The sequence below is a fragment of the Pelecanus crispus genome, chromosome 4 (genome assembly GCF_030463565.1).
Source record: "Pelecanus crispus isolate bPelCri1 chromosome 4, bPelCri1.pri, whole genome shotgun sequence".
NCBI classification, from domain to species: domain Eukaryota; kingdom Metazoa; phylum Chordata; class Aves; order Pelecaniformes; family Pelecanidae; genus Pelecanus; species Pelecanus crispus.
Window position 1 is genome coordinate 28,227,296 of NC_134646.1, and position 23,573 is coordinate 28,250,868.

Here is a 23,573-nt window from a genome sequence, read left to right on the forward strand (position 1 = left end):
TGCTAAAGTAAAATCTAGATACCAGGACAAAAACCCTACAGATAAAAATGAAATGTGGTCACATTCTTTTGTTTTCACAATTGTTGGTTGATATTGACTAGCAAGCACTTCGTTTTGTGCAGAAAATGTATTATTTTCTTGTAATACTAAGCAGATGAAAGCTGAATATTGATATCTCTTTTAATAAATAGATAACAAATTCTGCTAGCTTGGAAATAGTGGTAGACATAAAGTTAAACTGAAACAGTAATTATCTAAAGTTAGAAAGTATAGTGCAGCCTAGGACTCCCATGCTAATATTTTGCTACCGAAAGGTCCGTTCTTCCAGTTTCTATGAAAAAATAGATTCTCAGTGCAGTGTGACACAGAAGATATTGTGGAATGAAGACCAGAGTAGTAATTTTAAGAGTTGGGCTGTGCTGTGAGCTGGCTGCTGGCACTCCTGGCTTTACTGATACAGATTCATGTTGATCTGCAGAATAGTTGAACTCGACTTGAACGTGTGATGCAAGTCATCCCCTTTTGAGAAGTTACGTAGTTAAAAGGCTTTACAAAAGCCTTACTGTCTTGGTAGCCTTTTAATCAGTGAGCTCGCTCTGTCAAACAGCAGCATGTGCAGTGCACTAAGTTCCAAGTTAATATTTTTTCTTAGTTTAAAAGGCAGTGAATGTTAAGCACATGCTTAAAATTAAGCGTGTGTATGAATGCTTTCCTCATCTGGACAATGAAATATCTTTCAGCTGATGAATGTCAGCAGTGAATTAACTTTGCTCTCTCCTTAAGCAGTTGAATAATACAGAGTTAGGTCATCTCCATCTTAATATGTGTCTCTGTAATTTTCCTTTTCCTTTCCCTTCACCTCTTCCTTAATTGAAATAGTGGATTATGGGAGACGATTGACAAGTCTGACCAATTGGTCTGAGAATGAGATCATAAAATCTGAGTGCACTTAGAATAATTTTCTAATCCTTTAACATATGAACTACTTCTCTTAGACAATCTCTAGATATTACAGTAAGTGTAATTTTACACCACCCACATGTTTTTGCAGGACTGTTAACTAGTAGATTTTTCTTGTATTAAGAGTGGTAGCAAAATCATTGCCATAAAAACTTCACACATTTTTTTCTTTTAGGCCAAATCCAATGAAACATTGCAGGTAGTCTTGCAAGGACATTTACATTCTTTGTTTGTTCGTTCCTACATCTGGGAAACTATAGCCACATGCTACTTATCTTATTGAGAATGGTAACTGGAAAGGAGCTGCCTAATAATACCTGCAGCTAGAGAGAGTGTTGTCCCTGGAATGGACAGAAACCTTCTGATAGAGCAAGGAGAGTCTTTCTGAGTGCTCTCTTTCCTTTGCAGACTGTTGTGCAATCCACCTCTAGCAGGTTGCTTCCTAGGAAGATGCTATGGGAGATAACCTTCGCTTTCTCGATCCCTGGCAAGAGGTCTGCAGACACTCAAATAGTATGAAAAAGGATTATACCTGCATGGAGATATGAGGTTGCAGTGATCTAGGGATATCAGGTCCCTACATTAATCATGCTGAAATGGCCACAAAAGGGTTCTTGGGAAGATCAACTGTGCAAGTGTAGAATACATATTCTGGTATTTGTTAAGTGGTACTGATTTGATAAGGACTCCCAGAGACGGCAGCGACACCACAAGGAGAAAAGGGAAGGTTCCCTAAGTCAATATTGCCTTTGGCCTGAAGGAACCCAGTTTCTGGACTCTGTGCATCTAACTCTCTCTGTTTTAAATAGGAGTTTGTCTGGAGTGCATAAAACTCCTCACTCTATACTTCCATGGAATGCTTTTTCTTACATGGTACTGGGTATATTTGTTTTTTTGTAAGGGTGTATTGAGAACGGAATGTGTGGTCAGGATAGGTCCCTTCATTTCAATTAGTTTCAGTAGTTTGACAATAACACTTTGATAAACCTCAGAAGAAGTTTCCTTCTTATCAGTAGATTTAGAGTCTGGGTGTGCACATTTCTTACTGCTTTCCTCATGCTTCTTACTACTCTAATTTACATTAATTAATTTCCCCATCGGGGGGGGGGGGGGGGGGCGGAATGTGGTGGTAGAGTGGTACAGTGTACTGTACGATGTAGGGGACACATTTTGAAAGTAGTATTATCACATTTCTTTAGAGAAATGAGGAAGGGTATGCATGTACTAACATTTTTTCAAATAAAGAAGTACAAAGGAAAGAAACATCATTAAATGTAGTTCACAAATTCTCAGACAGGTTTGCAGGCCAGCTGAGTCTTGTTGAAGAGTCTTTCCACTTAATTTCAGCTGGTGAGTGGGCCAGGAGAGATTTCCAGTCCTTAAACAAACAATTAGAAGTTACTTTTGAGGGGGGTGAAAAGCAAGTTGAAAGGAGGTAATTCAACCCTGGTTTGAAATGGAAATCACAATAACATGTCTAAGAAACCATTTTTTTCCCTTCTGTCCTCATTTATGTATTTTAGAGTAAAATTAGACTGGATTGGGTCTGGGGGCACCTTGTATTTCCTTATCCTTAAAATTGATTACATTCTAGTGACTGAAAAATATAGCAATACTGACAGCCTTTCTTCTCAGGGCGAGGTGGATATCAGCCAGCTGGTGGAGACAGGGTCATGCATCTCACCAAAACCAAACCTATTTCAGAACAGCAGCCTCCAAGCTGTTTTTCTGTTACAACCATGAAAAGCTGGGGCCCTCAGCCACGTATTTTTAGCTGATTAATTCTGGATATGAAGGTATATGCCTCCGGTGTGCAGAACACTCCAGTAAGGAGAAGCATACTTTCAACTGCCTTGACTCCTTTGATATATGTACTCTAGTGGGTGATACATTTTCAGACCTGTTCTGAAGTAGGTTTTATGAGTTTGTATTGACAGATTTTCTCATATTAGCAGCAGAGCCCAAGCAGTGCTCTACACATTTGAGTGCTCATCAAATTCAGATTTGCTTCAGTGTAAGTATTAAGACTGCCCCTACCAGAAGACTGTCTAAGGAAATTACTACACCTATTTATTGGGCAAGGTGCTGAAGGATGTTCTTTGCCCAAATACAGGAAAAACAGAGACAGTCTGTCAATGTTAATACAGTTGTACAGTTAATATAGGCTCAAGAGTGCCTGTCCTCCCATCAGGGCATTTGGGGTTAATGTGTGGAACTTAATTGGTGTTAATGGCAGCTCCCCATCCATAGGTTAGCTCCTGTAACATGTTAAAGACTTTTCTGTTATTGACAGCAAACACAACATTGCAACATATCTGTTTGAAAATGCACCATCATTGTTTCACTGATGGGGACCCTGCAGTTTCTCTATAGCATATAAACAACAGCAAAAAAATCCCACTGTGTCTGCAGCATTCTTCTGTGTAAGTGGTCATCAAATAAACTACTGGAACACTTACACTCCTGTTGAGTTAAGCTGCTTGATTTTGGGTAAGTGAAAGAAGAATAGCACATTTGCTGGAAAATTTTATTTCCACCATTCTGAGACTGTGAATTCAGCAAACTGGATCTGAATAAATTTGGATGCTGGTGGTGAATAACTGGGGACTTAAGTGCTTACAAAGCTTCTAGTGGTGGTGTCCTCTTCTGCAGTAGACAAGAGGCTAGAGAATTACCTTCTAGTACTACACAGTTTTTACATGAATTTTGGGCAAAGACAGCTTTTCTAACATTTTTAGTATTTTATACTCTATTTGTGTAGTGGGTCATGTCATGAAAACAGAATCCTTTTGGGGTTGGTCCAGTTTACTCAAAGGCAAGATAAAACAACTTTATATAAAACAGAAGTTAAAGGCTACCTAAAGAGTATTTCTGATGCAATATTTGCAAGGTTACCAGTTTGGGGCATGACATTTGTGCATCTGATAGTTTTGTTACTGCTTTTACAAGTACAGCAAAACCTTGGTAGACAGTATATTCAGATAAAATGGTGCTGGTACCATTGCATCCCACTAGTCTATTTCTCTGTCAGTCACGGTGTCAGTTAAGCTTCGCGTTGCGGAGGCTGTATGTGGAATTCATAGCCCATCTCAATGCCAGTAGGGACACTTTATTTTTGTTATGGTATATCATGGTTGTCCTATGTGATGTTCATTGCACAGCTTCTGTGGTGTGGTCTAGCTGAGAATAAGAATGCAGGAGAATGGCAGAAAGGGCTAGTGACATTTCCTTTAAACTGAATACTGAGACATTTCACACCTCCCCACAGCATCTTCCCCACAGTCCATCCTTCTCAGGAAAAGTTCCAAGGGGATGCTCTGAGGGTGGCTTCACACGATTTCTCTGGGCCTTGCATCTTTCTCTTGTGTGAGGGTGCAGTGTGGCCCTCATTACAATTTTAATTGGGATCATGGGTTGTGTTTTACATAGGCACTAGAGAGTTTTAGAACATGTTTTGTTTTAGTGATTCCCATCCCTCTTGTCCCTGAGTGATGGTTTCTCAGGACTTCATGACTGCAGAAAGGCAAGCTATGACCTAAAATTAGATGTACTATAGACAAAGTTACTCTTTAAAAAGACACTGGTGAGGCCACACTTGGAGTACTGTGTCCAGTTGTGGGCTCCTCAGTACGAGAGAGATATGGACATACTGAAGAAAGTCCAATGAAGTGCCTCAAAGATGAGTAAGGGACTGGAGCCTTCCTGTGAGGAAAGATTGTTCAGCCTAGAGAAGAGAAGGCTCAGGGGGGATCTCATCAAGGTGGTCAAACACCTGAAGGGAAGGTGCAAAGAGGATGGGCCAAGCGCTTTTCAGCGGTGCTCAGTGCCAGGACCAGAAGCAATGGGCACAAACTGAAACACAGGAGGTTCCCTCTGAACATCAGGAAAAACTTTTTTTACTGTAAGGGTGACTGAGCACTGGCACAGGTTGCCCAGGGAGGCTGTAGAGTCTCCATCCTTGGAGACACTTAAAAGCCATCTGGACATGGTCCTGGGCAGCCTGCTTTAGGTGAATCCTGCTTGAACAGGGAGAGTTGGACCAGATGATCTCCAGGGGTGCCTTCCAACCTCAACCATTCTGTGATTCTGTGAAAGGAAAAAAAAAAAAAAAAAAAAAGCCATCTTGATTTGAAAGCTAGATGATGTGCAGAAGACTATTGTTTCTGCAGCCTAACACCTTTGCTGTCAGTACTATTAAAGAGAGACTGCAATATGTCAGGAAAGCCATGGCCTGGTGAATGTAAAAAATATGTGAGATTAAGGATCTAGTTTTATAGCTTCTTTCATTTTACCAAGTTGAAAAGGATTCTGATTGTAATTATTGCAGCAGATTATATTGTTGAATGTCTAGTTTTTCCTTGCATGCATCACTCCTTGAACAGCAGTGTAACTGTCTTCAGCCTTTTAAAGGGCAGCTGTACTTTTTGTTCAATCTCCAAAACACTAACCTGTGGGGCTGAAACATACTCATACAGCATTTTGCACTCCAGTTTTAGTGTATGCTTTGATAAATAAATAAATAAAACTAAATAAATGGCAGGAAAGTAATTAACTATACTTCCTAACATAAATATTTTAAATTATTTTCCGTCAAGAATCAAACCCGTCTTTTGGGACCAATATTCCAAAAATAATACAGTATTTTAGTGTATAGCAAGGGAAGAGCTATCAATCTACTCGCCTTCAAAGTGTTAGCTTCTGTTTTGCTTCATAACTACTTTTGGAATTTCCTAACTGATGGGAGGTCTGTCAAGGCATTGCTCTTTTTTGGAATTGGTTTGGGGTGTGTGGTGATGGTATTTTTTTATGGTTTGATTTTTTTGTTTGTTTATGTTAGGCTTTAATGGAGTTGTTAAAATCTCTACATATAAAGCCAGACTCCGCCATGCCTACAAGACATGCAATGTGAAAAAGGAAGGCTCCCTGGCACAAAGCTCGTTTTATTGTGCACTGGGAATGTTCACCAGGGGTAGGATACAGAGTAGCTTATGTGCTGTACATTTTTATTTCATCCTTTTGCTCCCTGATTCCTTGTATGGACAAGAAAATAGGGTTCTAAAATAGTGAAAGGAATATTGTATGTACAACAGAGAATTATTTTAGCCTGTGTTCTTCTGGCCATTAGAAACAGAAGGATAATCACTTCAAAAACATAAAGCCACAAGGTCATTTCTGTGCTGTCCTTCTAGGTTTGCCTTCAATCTTTCCTATTCTTAGAGCTAATTTCTGCTGTGATAATGGCTCTGACTAGTACGTTCAGTGCCAGAAGTGTAGTGTTAGCCATAGGAAAGTTGCATATAGGTCAAAAATGACACTGTTGGTATGAATAGGGATTTACTATGACTAGGTGACAGACTCAGGTTTTCACTTTTTTCCAAAGAAAATAAGATAATTCTTTTGTCCCATTTTTGCAGTCTCCTTTTTGTCACAGCAGTAGCTCTCTACATTCATATGCTCCTCTGCATTACATATCATCACTGATATGTAAGCCTGGGAGGAAAGTGCAGGCTTGGGACTTCAACCCTTTGATTAGAGATTTAAGCCCCTGAAAGTGTCAGCCGACAGCAGCTGTTTTAAAATGAAGGGGACAGAAACAAACTTGTTTGGGGTGTGGGATGAAGAGAAACAAGTGCATATTCATTGGTCCCTTCTGCTTCATTTTGTCAACTGGCAGTTTTCTTCAAGTGCCTTTTAGGTCAATCCTTCAGGACACTTAGGCCTAATCTCCAACAGCTTCAAATCCTGACCACTCATATATCAAATGCCTGTGCTACTATATCAGCCTTAAAGCTACTGTAGTACAAAGGAGCCTTGAAAAAGGGCTGACTCAAATGGCTATTTAATTCCCTGTGAGTTTAATGGTACCTAACACTTTTTCTCTGGCTTGGAAAATACCTCACTAGAACCTCGATGTTTCTGTTTTCTATTTTGAAATAGTCCAACTCTTGATGAAATTGAAGTGTAATTCATGATCCTGTTAACTAATTTAGAAATAGAATGGAGCCTGCTTTCATGGAGAATCAGAGTTTCTATATCTATGATTAAAATATGACTGTGGAAGTAAGAAAGAGAAAAGTCCTTTTTTAATGGAAGGCTTTTTTGGAGGATTGGAAGATACATGTTGTTGCATTTGGAACAAGTCTTTATATTAACTCCTCTGTAACTTTTGACTAGAGGGTTTGTTCATCATGTCTGCTATGTTTGAATACTGTATGAAAATTGTCCACTGAGTTTCTGATATGAATTACTGTTTCTAATTTGATTACTTTGTTATTGTATTTGACTTTTACACATTTGTATACATTTACATAGCAAAGGGCTTATAGAAAAACCTAGCTGTAAACTTTTCCAAATCTTTTTTTGGATGTTATTTTAATATGTTTTGCCACTCCAGAAGTGTGATGCAGTTGTGTACATGAGTGTTACCAAAGAAGACAGGTATTGTGAAACTGAGGCATACTTCTGCAGAAGGTTTTACATGATTAGCCATCACCCCTAGTTGTTTTACAATAAAGTCTAGCCGATGCTTTATCATTTTACCTAAAATAAATAATATTGTTTTTTTTTCCATAAATCTGGGAAATAAACACTAGGAAATGTCCTTAAGGTTTTGTTTGGGTTTGGTTTTTTTGTTTGTTTGTTTGGGGTTTTTTGTTTTGTTTTGTTTTAAATTAGGGGGAAGAAAAGAAGTTTGTAAATAATTGTTATTTGTTAATTGACTTACGGAAATTATTTATGACTCCTTGAACTGTGGAAGTATATATATACTATCCATTAAAAATACCCAAAATTTGGATCATTGATGTAATGCTGAAACTTTTAAATATACTTTTCAGCCAGTGGTATAAGAGTATGAAAAATGGATAAGTAAGGTACATTTAAAAAATTTAAAAGCTGTCTATTTTTCCAAACTCTTCCATTTCTGGAATGGGTCCTTCTCATTTTTCTTCATTATCTGCCTTCCATATGAGACCAGAAGCACAAATGTCAAAATCATTGAAGATAAGCCTTTTTTGCAGTATTTCTAAGTTGTAGAGAAGAGGAAAGCATTAACAGTCTTGCTGGGAAGAATATGCTCTTAAGGTTAATTGACAGCTTTTCAGAATCAGAAGCCACAGTTCTGTTTTCTGTTTAGTTTGACACCTGTGTATTTTCACTGCCTTCAGTAGAATTATTTCTTATATATACAGGAGTTAATCAGAGTTAATCCACCCTACCTGATGAAATAAGGCATTTTAGTGCCCAACTGTGGAGCACATATTCACAGAATCTTTTTAAGTTTTATCATTACTTACTCAATATGACACAGTAGGTGAAATGCTGTTAATATACTTCATCATGTCTTTTATAACCCCATCTTTTGTTTTCTTTGCCTTTAGGGTGAACCTGGTTTGCCTGGCATAGTGGGAGAGAAGGGAGCAGCAGGACTTAAGGTTGGTATTGAAAACGGATTAAAAACAGAAGTACACGGTACGTGAGTGCATGGATAGATGACAGTCATGCTTTCCAACTAGGGTTTATATATCTGACTGGCTTTTAATGATCTGCTCCCTCCAGTGATCAGTGCGCTAAGAGGCTTTACACATTTCACCATAAAGAAGCATATTCTTCTGCTGTGCATGTATAATTCCAGTCAGTGGCACTGACGCATATGCAGCCGCTGCCAAGTGAATGCAATAAGCCCGCAAGTGTTTGGGAATTTGGGGACCTTTTTAAAAAGGCTTTGTTTATGCTCCTTACAATGTGTTTCAGGCTTCTTTTCAAGAACTACTGTGGTCAATTCTTTGACGAATGTCAGGGTTAAGTCTTGAGGGCTGATTCTGCTATTATGGAAGTTAGCAACAAGCCTCATTAAGAGCATGTCTCGGTCTGTATTTGTTACGTCGGAATGTCTCTTTGCACTTATTTTATTGTTAAATAATTTGTTCTGCTGTTTTAATATTGAACAAGTGAAATAGAACATAAAGCTTATGATAACTTCATTTAAAAGAAACCTCGACATGTCCGAGATGATGTGATCTGTGGGCCTCTTGGAACGGGTAATGCTAAATTCTAATCCCATCAGCTGTGAGCCTGTGTCTTTGGTGCACATGTGCTCCTCAGCTGATTCTGTGCATCACGCTGCTGCTGACAGACACGCAGGGCAGGCTCTTTACATTTACTGACTGGCTGCTTGTCCATCAGGAATGAAAACAAACCATTTGGGAGCATGACCTTTTCTTACTTTGTATGCAGAAGCAGCCAAATTATGGCAGTTGATGCTTAATTTGTATTCACAGCTGTAGTCTTTGAGTTGCCTAGCGACTGTCAGCCATCAGAAGGGGCAAAGATGAGCCAGAGTGCAGTTCTGAGCCAGAAATGCAGAGATGAGTTGTCAGGGTCAGGCTGGTGTGCAAAAGTGCATTTGCCATTGAGCCAGTTTCTCAAGCAAGTTATAATTTTGAAAAATAATGGCTATAAGCCATCTTTTTGTTACAGAGAACATAAGGACCACCAAAGGCTCTTTGCTCTGAATCAATTATGAATTAGTTCAAGACACTTAAGGTTTTTTGTCTCTCCCAAGGAGCCTTCTAAGCCATTAACAGAATCATAAGACTTTTCCTTCACATTCTGCCTTTGGATTTTTCCTTTTTCCTTTCCCAAAATAAAGAGAACCAAATGTAGGAGTCACCTAGGTCCTGGCAGGCCACTTCACAAAGACTTATGCCTGTTTCTCAGGGTTTAATCTAGAACAAAATGGGAGAAAAAAGTCTTTACATGCAAATTATTAAGCTGTTAAAATTATGTTGAAGATATATTGTCTGTTGAGTTCTATTAAATTTACATACGTTATTGTTTATTGAATATTTTCTTGTTGGATTTTATCAAGTGAGACACTGTCATCAGTAATGACATAATTGTTAGTAGTTGACATACTAATGATAGTAATACTAATGCTTTGATTTCTGTGTTAGTAACATGACTTCTTTGCTCCAACTATTTTCATCAGGGTGACCCTGGAGAAAGAGGAGAAAAGGTGAGACGTGTTTCACTTCCTTTGTGGTGGTTCTGTTTTGGAGAACTGCCAGTGCACTGATTCCAAGTTTATCGAGAAATAAATACAGCTACTACCTAGAACTTGAGAGGCATTGTGCAGCCTTTACAAGTGTCAAATGATACCTACTGATGGAAGATACTGATCTGCGAATACTGCAGTGGGATTAGTCACAGAGAGCAGTGGTCATGTGTTAAAGGCTGCACAGTTGAGCAACTGCGCAACTAATCCTGACTGTGATTAGTCTCAGAAAAAAATGAGCCTGTCTGAATAAATGAGATCTCCACACATTTCTCAACTTGGTTTCGGTGCTCTGTCACCTGCATGGAGTAAAACCCTTAGGTAACAGAGTGATAACTACATGATGACTCTAAATGATATTTGGGTAACCAGTTCTCCACATACTAAAAGTGGCGTCCTCTGTTCTTGCTTGGATCAGTTTAAGAGCAAGGGAATCTGCCCCAATGATCTTAGGCTATAGACTATCTGGAGAGTTACCAGCAGCACAAATGGCACGCTAAAGGTGCTCTGACTTGCAGCAGGTTAACAAGGAGTTACTTCTCTGCCGTCCACAGTCATGCCAGGACAAGACAAGGGGGCAGAACAAGCACCACACAGAAAAATGTGGGTGTAATTCTGCTCTTCCAGGTAGAGTGGCCAGTAGGAGCACCCACGTGAGAGTACACATTGAGTGAGAGTCAAGCTTCTGCATCTGTACAAGGGCAGTCTGAGAAATGGTGCAAGCCTTATTTTGAGTAGGAATCTATACACAGCCTCATCTTCTACAAGTACACTGATACATGTTTTTAAAAAGTAAGCCGCTTGTATTCAGGTGCAATTTGCTCTTGAGAAATGTTTACCCATGTCTTTGCAGCCGCAATTGAATTTCACTTCCAGATCTGTGTAAATCCATGTAATTGCAGCTGGAAGCATGCTTTGCAAAGGCAATTCATTTCACATTTTGAAAAGCACATCACAAAAATAATCCAGAAGAATCTTGAAGGTATATACCTGACGTGTAGAAGTATGTAACTGGGAATCTCTTTTCATGAAATCATTACTTTGGTTAAAATTATATTTGCTGAAGAACTTCAGTAATCCTTTGTTTGTTTTCAGACACAAAAGGAATAAGTATAAATTTTAACATATACTGAGTTTCTGTTACTTGAAATCATGATATTTTTCTGTAATGACCCTTTGTCTTTTCCTAAAAAATGTTATATTATAAATACCCTTGATATGCTTTATCATGTCAAATGAGCTTGGGATGACATTCCTAACAGTTACTGTTTTGTGTTTCCATGTTTCATCAAGCCCTTAATTAAAGTGCTGCTTGATTGTTAACTAGTTCCCATTGTGTCAGTGACTGTGATATACAAAATGGTCTCTGTTATAAGTCTTCTGAATCGAATTTTACATTAAGTTTTTCAGAGCAATATGACAGATACTGAATAAATATTCTTATTTGAATACTACTACTGGTTATCTGACCAAGAACTACTAGAATGTTTTTTAGCCTACTTAGACTCAACTTTTACCAATGTTTTTGGCATTTGAAATACTTCTTGCACTTTAGATGAACCTCAAGTCCCACAGAAATTTTTGGCCTATAGTCTCATATATAACAAAGACTTTTTGGTGTAGTCTGGACTTACTATATGGCTATATGACAATAAATGGAAATTGGGTATTTGTATAGATAAATCTTTTGAAATGTTTCTTTACAAAGTTGTTTTTAAAGTAGAAAATATCTACCTACCCATAAAAAATTGTTATCTGAACATTACCTTTTTAGTAATAAACAATGAATAGAATTTATGTGGCGATAACAATCATTTTGGTGGCTCCTTGGTGGAGTGGCATTCAGTGAAGTTTTTCTATTTTGTGAATCATTCATGAAGGACTTCAGACTCAGAAAGTATATGCCATATACTTGAGAATTCTAATACAAAAGTACTGGAATTGCTTAACTGTCACCTGAATTTGATTAGATGCATTTAGGTGAATGTCTCTGTGTTGGAAAAAAACACGTACTGGTAATTTAAAATGCTGAATCATCATGAAATCATTCCTTCATTGCTAAACCACAGTGAACTGGGGAACTCTGTAGACTATACCGGCAGGAAGATAGTTATTTGATAGTGTGGGGTTTTTTTGAGGACCAGTGAAAGGGATTACAATTATAGTGAAGACTGTATAAGACATGGCAGCTATATAAACCATGCTTCCTGACCATATCATAGAAAGATTGACTACCTGATTAACAAAATTAGCTTGCTAATCATGTCGGGATGCTGACTCTTCTCTGTATGCTGTGTGCTTACATAAAATCATTAAAATATAATATGTGTTTTCATTATAGGGTAATGCTGGAGAAAATGGACTGAAGGGTGACACAGGAGAAAAGGTACACTACATATTAGTAGTGAAGAAAATGCATGCTTTAGGCATGCTTACAGTATAATTGCCTAATAATGAAAAATAATAATTTGATCAAAAGAAAAATGCATTTTAAACTGTTTTCTGTTTTTTAAAGATGCTGAGTGATTTGACTGAGTTAGTTTTTATGAACAGCAGAAAAAATGTCACTGTTCTGTCCAATTAAGCATAAAATTCCTGGCTTTATACAGCGGCAGCTTTAGTACAGGATACATCAGCATGTCTCCAATTAGCACTCCTCTTTGCTGAAATTTGCATCATACAGAAACTATGGTCACAACCTGCCAGACTGTTGGAACTAGGTCTGCTGAGTCTGAGGTCTGACATTTCTGATACATCCTTTTATGCTTTCCCTTCTGTGTTCCCCTCAAAGAGAGGGACCAAACCAATATGAGACAAAAAATATGGTATCGTGATTGGTAACTTCCCTCCAAATTTCCAGCTGGACAATTGAGAGTTGAAGATAAAAACTACATTTTAAACCTTTTTGCCAGATGACATCAGCAATAACCTTACTTAATAACTTCTTGGTTCATTGTTGCAAAGTACCAACAAGTTGTAGAAGTCGCTAAAGAATAGACATTGTCAAAATTTTATTTTACTAAATATATTCTAAGATCAGCAGTTTAAAATAGACATTAGATTTAACAATAGTCAAGTTATTTGATTCCCAGAGCTCATTTAAATAATATTTCATCTGCAGTCATGCTTATTAACCCAGATGAAAGTCTTAAGAACCTTATTTAATTACTTATACAAAGTATGCTGGTAACTTCATCTTGATCCACTTTTATGTGATTCAAGAATATAATCTTTTAGCAAGTATGAGATTGTTGTTCAGATAGATAGTCCTGCAACAAGTAAATGGGAAGTTAATCTCTCTGAGAAGCCTAGTGCAGCTTCACTTTTTGCTTTTCTACTTTATCAACTGTTAAAGTGAGCTTGCATCCACTGGAATGCCCACACTGCGCTGTGGTCCACAGTGTGCACATCTCCCTGCTTGGGATCTTGTTTAAGGATAGAAAAAGTTCTCTCCTTCTTCCAGTGGGAAATCCTTTCTCCCCAAGTATAATGTTTTAAATATTTCTGTGTGAGCTTTCAACAGTTTGGCAGTCTAGTTGGGATCAACTTGTGGAAATTATAGGTCATTAGGAGACTTCTTATATTGCTGTATCTGAAGAAATTTCAATAAACTTGTTGAACTTCATAATACAAAAGTCTCCCATCTCTTCCAGGTTTCATATAAGTTTCAGAGGTGTGGTGGTGACATGGGAATATATGCTGCTTGTGTGGTGTGCGTTGCTTTAACTGTAACAGGCTAGAATCCACTGCATGAATTTTTACAACAGTGTGCAGAACTGTGACTTAGTTGACCTTCATTATTTTTCCTCCATTTTCCCTGCCTGCAAGACAATCTGCCACCCAGAAAAAAAGATCCAGATCTTACAGGAAAGCTGCAGCTTAAAGTTTCTGATAGATAGCTCTGCAAACAGCACTTTGTAGGGAGCTTAGGAGGGTGTTCTTTTGACATAATTTAGGAGTAAGCATTAAACTTGGTGTCATTACATTACATTAGTACTATGTAACAAAGTATTGTATTCTTTCCTGCTCTTCCGCATAGGGGGAGGTTTTTGCTGTATGATCATTATGTATAATTCCAGCATGAATTTGACCAGCAATCACTAATCATATAAGTGTTAGAGGAAATCAGAATGACTATTACAGCCATATTTAATTAACATGTTCACAAAGTGCTGTACCATAATTTTTTCTTTAATCCCATATTAATTTTCATTCTTCCATGAAGGTGGATTATAAATACTTTGTGTCTTATCTTCCCCATATCCATCATTATCCTTTATAATGTTTAACTGGTGAATGTCTCTTACCAGTTGCTTTGCCACTTTATAGCTATAAAAAGTCCTTGAGGCTTTGCAGTTGTACATGCTTGTAAGGGATATCAGCAGTATCACTCATGCATGTCTATCAAAATGAGGCAGCTCAGGTTTCCAGACATGAATCAACCCTTCATAAAACTGATTTTTGTTTTTTCTTTGCACAAGAGCAAGCTGCAGTAACTGTGTAGAGGCAATCTATTCCTATTCTTCAAAGAGCATTGAGCATGTTGTCTGGTACCATTTAATTTTATGAGACTATTACCAAAAAGACCCCATACCCAAACTAAATTTAAAACTGTGGCGTTCACAGAACACTTCCTCCAGCTTCACCGAACCATCAGGAATGGGTATCCCCTGTTTGTACTTTAATGCAAAGAATATTAAACATTTATACTCTGCTTAAACATCTTCGAAGTGGATTACAGTACTGGCTCCTATGATACCTATGTAAATCACTAGCAGGCTGTTGGGGAGCTTGAAGTTGCTACTGTGTAGCAACCTGTTGCTCTCAATGAACAATCAAAATTTATTTTGAATAACGAATAATGAGCGTTCTCCAAATATAAGCACTCTAGCCATCTTCAACAGCATGTAGTTTGACTAGCAAATTTTTCATTAATTTAACTTTTTTCATTTTTGTTTGGCGTGTCATTTAAGAAAAAAAATGCAGCAAAGTGAGAATACAAGAATTTTAAGGATCCTGTGACAATTGTACAAAACTGGGAGCTAAAAGCTTCCTTGGGCACCCTCACCGATCCTCTGCCCTTGTGCATATCACTGCCTATCAAATCCAGTCAACCCAGCAAAACACAGGCAAATCTTTTTGAATGCTAGATGCCTACTCAGAACAGAGACCTTTCCTGAATACATAAACTACTATAGCACTCTCATCCTGTAAAGTATAACACTTAACTGCATTAAACTATCAGTTTAAATATGCTGAAGAGCTGTGGAAATAGAGCTATGACCTGTCCTGATGGGGAGGAACAGATAGGTCACTGGGTTTTTTTTTTCAAGGCTAACCTTCATTAGCACAAAAAGCTTTGTCAGTTGAGACCTGACACTTAACATGTGTAGAAGTAGGTCAGAAAGATTGCTCATATTCTTTATAAATGGCAGTAAATTATTTTTTATCTATATCAGCAATTTAGAGACATCAAAGTATGTCCCATCTTCTGGCTTTATGAAGTACATTTGTACAAAATCTGCAATTATTACATCTGCATTATTAGTTGTGAAATTTGAGGTTAACTATTACGCTGTTTGGATGAGTGAAACTAAATCTCTCTGCACATTCTTAGAAACAGTACTGTTCCTTTTCTGCATCACACTGATTTAATTCATAGGGTAAACTTCTATGTAGCAGCACAGAGAACAGGTAATCTTGCTATATAGTTATTTTGCTATATAATCTTGCTATACTCTTGCATGTTTTGTTATATCTGTTTCCTGAAAAACTGTATATGTAATAAGTGCGATTATTTCTTGTGGATTTTGTGTCAGGGTGACCCTGGTTCTTCTGCTGCAGGAATTAAGGTAATTTACTTTTAAAACAGTTGTACAGGGTGAAGAGGGTGGTTGATCTGTGTTACTTGTAGCATCACTGACACTTTGGGTATCATTAATGTTACGGTTTTCCCCAGCTCTATTTTTAATTCATTTTGTCAGACCTCATGTCTTTCATCTCTTTTCTTTTAGGGTGAACCCGGTGAATCTGGACGGCCTGGACAAAAGGTATTAGTTGGAAATGTTTGGTTCTCTGTTTCGTCTCTGTTGGGTTTGTGAGAAATGATGTTACACAGATGTTACCAGTGTCACTTACCCCTACTAGGATGATCCCAAGGCAGTACAGTTTAACAGCCCAAGGCCTGTACAAATTTGATACATGATCATTTTGTGTTTCAAAAAAGCACAGGAATGATGATACTAATGAGCATGAAAAGCAATATTAGAATAACCCACCTCCTCTTCTAGCCACAGCACACCTCTTGCATTGAAAGCTTATCTAATTGCAGCTGGTAAGACTAACAAAGAATGGCTCTGCTCCTTGAGTGATCACAAATTAACCCTGCACGTTTGACTGAATGTTAACCTTCAGACTATAGTACATTATTACATCACATTAGGAAGAAAATAAATATTGACTAGAAAGCCTTTCACATATACCTGTAAGGGGAATCAAACTGTCGGAGGTATGCAGCATGTTTGGAAGGACATAGACCAGCTAATGCTGCCCTGTTCTTCCTTCCAGGGGAAGAAATTCCTCTGGGTTCTGTGTAGCTGAGGCTGCTTTTGCACGTAAAGGTCCAGCAGGAGCTGGACTCTGTGCTGCATGAGGCCCTCTGAAGCTGGGGAATTTCCTCTTTGAATCCATAGTACATCAAACACAGTGAATGCTGTGCCTTCAGCTGACTTTCATGAGAGTAGGAGGCAGGTCCTGCTGGGAAAGCTGGTGAAAGGGCAAAGAGAAGAGACAATGAGGGAACCAGATTTTTGCTTTGCAATACTTGGTTTCCCTCAGGAGCCTTCAGCACTATTCTTGCCTGTTATAACATTGAAAATTACCCACTGCTGCCGGAATGGAACAGAGTCCAGCTGCCAGTTGAGCTAGCAGGTATTCCAGACAGACAGCCAAGACCTAAAATTCTGTATAGTGAATGGCAATACAACCATTTTCTAATACTCAGGGTCTTTTGGTGACTAAGCAAAACCCCAAAACACATATAAATATAAAATAAAATAAGAAGTTAAGTCTTATTGTTTGAGAAGTTATGTCATCAATTATAACAGACTAAACAAAGACTATTATGGTTGCAAATGCAGTTCTTTAGGAAAATGCAGTTTTAATTCGGAAAGGTAATCAAAGTAGTTTAAAGCTATCTAATCCACAGAATCATTCAGTGTGTGCATTCTGCAGTGTATGCTTTGCTTGGGTAATAAACTAGAAAATGTGCTTAAGAGCCTGTTGAGATTCATACTCTCATTAGCTGGCTGCCATGGAGGAAAAAGTAGCAGTGATTTATCAGCAGGCTCCTGGATCTCAGTCCTCAGGCACTCAGGTTTGATCTCATTTAGGTAAGTGAGAGGTACGCAGTTCAGACTTTCTATAGTCTCATCTTGTTGTTCACGCCAAAGGGGGCTTAATGTGTTCTTTCCACTTCACCTCACAAGCTTCCAGTATGCCACATTCATGTCCCCGGCCCGAACCAGCAGTTCCCATAATGCGCTTATTCAGAGTGCCTCCTCCAGCTAGATGCCCCATGTCTGCTGTTCTTCCCCCTGCTTAGCAGGGACTTGTTTGCCCCACCACAGGTTGTGGGGGACCCTTTTTTCAACTGGAGGCATGTCTCTTCCCCCTGCATCGTCTCAGTACTTTTCCTCCTGCTGTGTCCCACTCCTATTTTCTTCCTGTGTCTTCCCTCCTTCCTTATGTTTTACTGTTTCGTCTTCTTCCAGTTATTCCTTATCCATCTTCTAAGGACAGAGAAATATTGAGCTGCCCACCTGAATATTATTTACATGAAATGAAATGTGACGGTATTTCAATGGCCTGACAAGGCTGTTATGTGCCGTACATATTGCTGAGGTGATAGAATGACCTGCCCTGCCAACCTTAGTGTTACAAGATAGAGTTAGTATACATCCTTGATTTCTTTAAAAATCATTCTTCTCATAAATCGTACTCAGATCTTTTGTATCAAGAAAGGTCCAGAAAAGAAAATAGTATGCATTCATCTACAATACTAATTCTAATGAAGCATTAGTGATTTCATTGCATTTCACATTGTTTAATGTATCTTTGAGGGGCATTTTAATTGTTTTAGATTACTGTGACTCTGAACTGGCTTTGCTGGATTCTTTCTGTTTGTTATGTGTGGGTCTATGGAGGTTAGCTCTGTCCCAAGACTAAAGTGACCTCCGGAAGCAATACTAATAGATTATCAGTTATAATTATACAAATGCTGTGCTTAGAAGTGAAATTTAGTGCTTCCACAATTAGATGAGAAAAGGTCACGGTGGCAGTGCGGTATATACGGCTACTCGGGTAAGAAACTGAAAGAGAGAGAACTAGGGTTTTGGAGCTAGCATTTTGTCAGGAATGAGTGCAATGAGGCCTTTTAAGGGATTATTCCTTTGCAAGAGTGACAACCCATTTTAAGCTTCAGAAGGTGTTTGGCAACTTACCAAGAAATAATAGTGTCTATTGAATATGGTATGCTAGCCTCTACTCTTTCATCTCATTTTATAGTTAATATTTTGAGACTGGAATCTTTCCTGTGCTTTTAGGCAATGTGAACAGTTAAAATTTTGGAGTAACTGAAATGGACAAAGAATCTGTTATCAGATCCTTCTATACCATTTAAAAATCACTCCATTTGGTAAAGCGATTTGCAGACCCTCTATTGCATTTTTCAGTTTGTGGCAGAGTGTAATTTTGTTATTAACGCTTCAAGTCTATCTAATACAACTGCCTCAGAGAAGTGTATTTGAGTACTGTAGTCTGATGAACATATATTATGTGTGTTTATGCTTGTGTATCTATACACATGTATATGTGAGTGTATGAACGTATGTAAGAGTGTGTGTGTGTATACACACACATATAAAATATTTTAATAGCACAATCGGTATGAATCAGCCCAAACCACAGGGCTGAAATCTGGATTTCTGTAAAGCTCAGGAGTGTATAAAATCTGGAATATAGTTCAACTCATTGTAAAGGTAAAAGTTGGCTTCAGAGTTCAGACCTGAGCTTCCAGAAAGTTCAGGGAATATTCAGATCCAAGGTGCTGGTTAGAATCCATCTCTGTATTAAAATAAAATCTCCAGCCTTTAAAATAATGTTTTCTTCACATGTTATTGCTCTTTTTTTTTCTGTTCATCATTTTTATTTCCCTAGACAACATCTTTCCATTTAGCTGATATCTCAAAATGACCATTTGTACAAATGTTGTCATTCTTGTCTTAGACTAATATCAACTTCATTTCAAAATTAATATAGTCCGTTTTCAATTCCTGTTGCAAAATTACCCTTGTAAATGCAGTACTATAGGTCCTTTTATTGCAATTTTAAATAAGCAAGGCATTTCTCGGTAAAGCAATAGAAGGTTAAATTCCCACTATCCTTCATGACACCATGTATATTCACAGATAAATAGCAAGCACTGAAATGATGCTACAGATAGCTCTATAAAAATGATGGCCCAGTTATAATTAGGCAGTCCTGCTTGAATTGCACAATTTTAACTACGCCTTTCTGAATTGCTTTGTAGCTAAATCAGACAGTTACACAGCACAATATCTAGCTGAGAGTTGAAAATGGAACAAAATTAAACATCTGTTGTAAGTGTGGAACTGAAATGGCAGCATGTAAAATGATCCAGTGCTGCTTGTTTTCTTCTCTTTTGGTGAAGGCTAATGTGAATTCATTTTTGGCTTTTCTGACATGGATTTTCTACCTGGGTGTCATCTTCACATCCAAAGTTCTAGGAAGATATTTCAGTTCTTAACATGACTCTTACTAATTGTACATTTAAGTCACTCATTTTGAAAATATCAGTCCTGCTTGAACTGACTAGCAGTCATCTATGCTCTTTTATCTTGCTGCAGAATATACAGAGGTGTTCACTGGATAGTGATCATAACTGAATAATGTCTGTAATATTATGTAATTTTCCTGTATAGGGTGAACCAGGTCTTCCTGGGCTTCCTGGACTCCCTGGGATAAAGGTAAATAAACTGTAGTCTCTGTTGTACTGGGGGGAAGTGCAAGAATGTGGTTACAGTGGAGTTACTGTGCTTGTGCTATATCTTCTTCTGAGTCTCTGGTGTGGAACTGGGCATTGTCACAGAAAGGTTTCATAGGAAAATTGGTTAAATGTCTATGAGTAAGCAAACAGTATACCTTACATTAAAATGCGACGTAGAGCATTGCATTCTAGTGCTTTTAAAACAATCTAATGTAGTAGTTTTTTATATTTCTATTTAATGGAAGAGCCTTGTCATCAAAGTTTTACTTGGTTTCCACTTTGATGGGTGCTTTCCAGGCGCAATAGTCTACTGAATGTACCAAGCCTCCAGCCAGAGAACTGCATTAATTATACACAGGCTGTGGAGAACTGGCTCTGTCAACAAAAATAATTTGTGCTCCATTACACAGCAGAGATTTCCACTGACAAGTCAAAATGTTTTAATAAGATTCTATTCAGTATTAGCTACAGCCCCTGACCTAATGCCTGGTTTAGTCCCTGGCTTCCGCTTTGTCTGGGATCTTTAGGTAAGTTGATACAAAAGACATGTGGTTGGTTTAGTTCTAGCATAAGTGGTTGCATTGGGAGTTGCAGAGACTTGCACTGAGCTGTAGCTGTATAATGCTGCACAAAGTGAGTGGATTCACATATCCTGAGTGAGTGCAGATTAGCATGGTTGCTTCTCCTTCATGGCAAAGACTCCTCTTTCAGAGAACAAAATCTCTTTGAAACTTTTTCTTTGCATTCCAGCATGGGCCTGTGCATACCTCAGGAGATAGTTTATATCATTTCTCCAGTAACAAGGGGGATAAGCCAGAGGCAAAACTCTTGTCCGTTTTGGTAGGATTCAGGATTTATCTCATGGAATGTAACATTTGCAGTGGTTTTCTCAAGGGACCTGTGAATTGCCACAGCATTCAAGCATAATGTCCCTTCTGTGTTTCTAGTGAATTATGGGAAGAATTGAACGTGCATATTAAAGTTTGTATGTTGTAATACCTGAAAATATAGTTCCCAGGGAGGTTGTTCATTTTCTGCAAGAATAAACCCTGTATTGACTAGTGAAGATCATGTAGGAGCAGAGTCTTTCGTGTGATGGAACTGCATTTTTATAAGGAACTTTGACAGGAATCCGTATTCTGTTTAATAGTGAGCACAGAGGTAGCTCAGTCAGTGCCAGCGTACTGGGGGCACTTGCCAAAACCAGCTGGGGTCACGGCTGGCCTTCGGGGATTCCATGTTCATGCAGATCATGCATGTCTATGCATATCATCAGCAAGTAAATAAAAAAGTTTAAATATGTGTGTCTGCTCTGGGAAAATTATTGCTGTTAAGCTTTATTTGTTGGTAAGAATGGCTCAGAAGGACAGGTTTCAGATTCACCTGAAAGGCAAAATGTGAAGTGAAAAATGGATGAAGTGTGGGAGTTTTGCCCAGTGAAAATTTATTTCAGAATTCAGTGGATACAGTAGAAAAACAGTACAGTTGCCTGCAGAATAAAATAGAATAATTTGGTCAAATATTAATCCTTTAGGAGAATGCTAGATTCTATTAAAAATCTAGGCCAGAGGGAGGCTAGTGGTAGTTCAGTGAAGAAATTCCATCTAGTGCAATTCTGCATTGAGATAGCTAGATGCACCCTAGATGGTGAACAAGCAAGGTAGCAGAATATGCATAGGAGAGAGCAAAACAGATCTGGTTGCATCAGGCTTGCAGAATGTGTGCTGTTTGATTCAAGGCATTTATAAACTCTGATTAAGGAGTCTATAGAAAAAAACCTAGATTTTTCTGCTGCAGAGACTATGTCTGTGGCATGAGAAGTGGTAGCAGAAACCAGAGAATGGTGTCAAAGGCTTTACTGAAGTCAGGTCACCCGGTCATAAAAGGAGATCAGGTTGGTCAAGCAGGACCTGCCTTTCATGAATCCATGCTGGCTGGGCCCAATCCCCTGGTTGACCTGGACATGCCTGTTGAACTCACTCAATATGAACCGCTCCATAATCTTTCCCGGCACTGAGGTCAGGCTGACAGGCCTGTAGTTCCCCGGATCCTTCTTCTGGCCCTTCTTGTAGATGGGCGTCACATTGGCAAGCCTCCAGTCATCAGGGACCTCCCCTGTTAATCAGGACTGCTGATAGATGATGGAAAGTGGCTTGGCGAGCTCCTCTGCCAGCTCCCTCAATACTCTCGGGTGGATCCCATCCGGCCCCATAGACTTGTGAGTGTCCAGGTGGCGTAGCAGGTCATTAACTGCTTCTTCCTGGATTATGGGGGCTTCATTCTGCTCCCTGTCCCTGTCTTGCAGCTCAGGGGGCTGAATAGCCTGGGGATAACTGGTCTGGCTATTAAAGACTGAGGCAAAGAAAGCATTAAGTGTTCAGCCTTTTCCTCATCCTTGGTGACAATGTTGTCCCTCTCCCCCCGCCCCCGCCCCGCATCCAGCAAAGGATGGAGATTCTCCTTGGCTCTCTTTTTGTTGTTAATGTACTTGTAGAAACATTTTTTATTATCTCTTATAACAGACACCAGATTGAGTTCTAGCTGGGCTTTTGCCTTTCTAATTTCCTCCCTGCATGACCTAACAAGATCCCTGTACTCTTCCTGAGTTGCCTGCCCCTTCTTCCAAAGATGGTAGACTCTCCTTTTTTCCCTGAGTCCCCGCAAAAGCTCCCTGTTCAGCCAGGCCAGTCGTCAGTTGCATGATGTGTAGAGGGGACCCTCCCTTTGAACATCCAGCCCAGCACTGGCAGTCAGGGTGCCGGCAGGAGCTGTGCTTCAGTACCAGCCACTTCTGAAGCAGCTCGAACCCCTTCATATGCTGCTAACATCTCTTTTTTAGTTGGAGTATAGTGAGCCTCGGGATCCTCTGTATCCCCGATTCTAAAACCCTAGGGGTCGACCTCAAGTCTCCCCTGGTGCTTTCTTCCAGAGGCTCCAGGTAGGGCCATTCTTCCCCAGCTGTGGTGCAGAGCACATTTTTTACATCTTGGACTGTCCCAAGTGCTACTGCATGAACTATTTCCAGCATAATTTGTTCAAGGGCTTGTTGTTGCTCAGGGCCCCACTTGAAATCATTCTTCTTCCAGCTCACTTGACAGAGAGGACTTATGATCAGACTGTAATTTCGAATATACATTCTCCAAAAACCCACAACGCCTAAGAAAGCTTGTGTTTCATTTTTACTAGCTGATGGAGACATAGCTGTTATTTTGTTGATCACATCCATTGGGATCTGACAATGTCCATCTTGCCATTTTATTCCTAAGAACTGGATTTCCTGTGCAGGTCCCTTGACCTTACTTTGTTTTATGGCAAAACTGGCCTTCAGAAGGATTTGGACTATTTTCTTCCCTTTCTCAAAAAATTCTTCTGTTGTGTTGCCCCACATGGTGATGTCATCAACGTATTGCAGGTGTTCCGGAGCTTCACCCTGTTCCAATGCCATCTGGATCAGTCCATGGCAAATGCTAGGACTGTGTTTCTACCCCTGGG

At 39.0% G+C, this 23,573-nt stretch overlaps 1 protein-coding gene across 1 annotated transcript in view; it reads left to right on the top strand.

The window, feature by feature from the left end:
* The window catches only part of COL25A1 (collagen type XXV alpha 1 chain), a 329,834-nt gene that overhangs the window by 255,239 nt on the left and 51,022 nt on the right, over nt 1-23,573 (top strand). The window contains exons 13-18 of the mRNA XM_075708727.1: nt 8,340-8,393; nt 9,950-9,976; nt 12,357-12,401; nt 15,835-15,867; nt 16,030-16,065; nt 20,017-20,061. Coding sequence (XP_075564842.1) covers nt 8,340-8,393; nt 9,950-9,976; nt 12,357-12,401; nt 15,835-15,867; nt 16,030-16,065; nt 20,017-20,061 — 240 coding nt within the window. The remainder of the gene's footprint in view (nt 1-8,339; nt 8,394-9,949; nt 9,977-12,356; nt 12,402-15,834; nt 15,868-16,029; nt 16,066-20,016; nt 20,062-23,573) is intronic.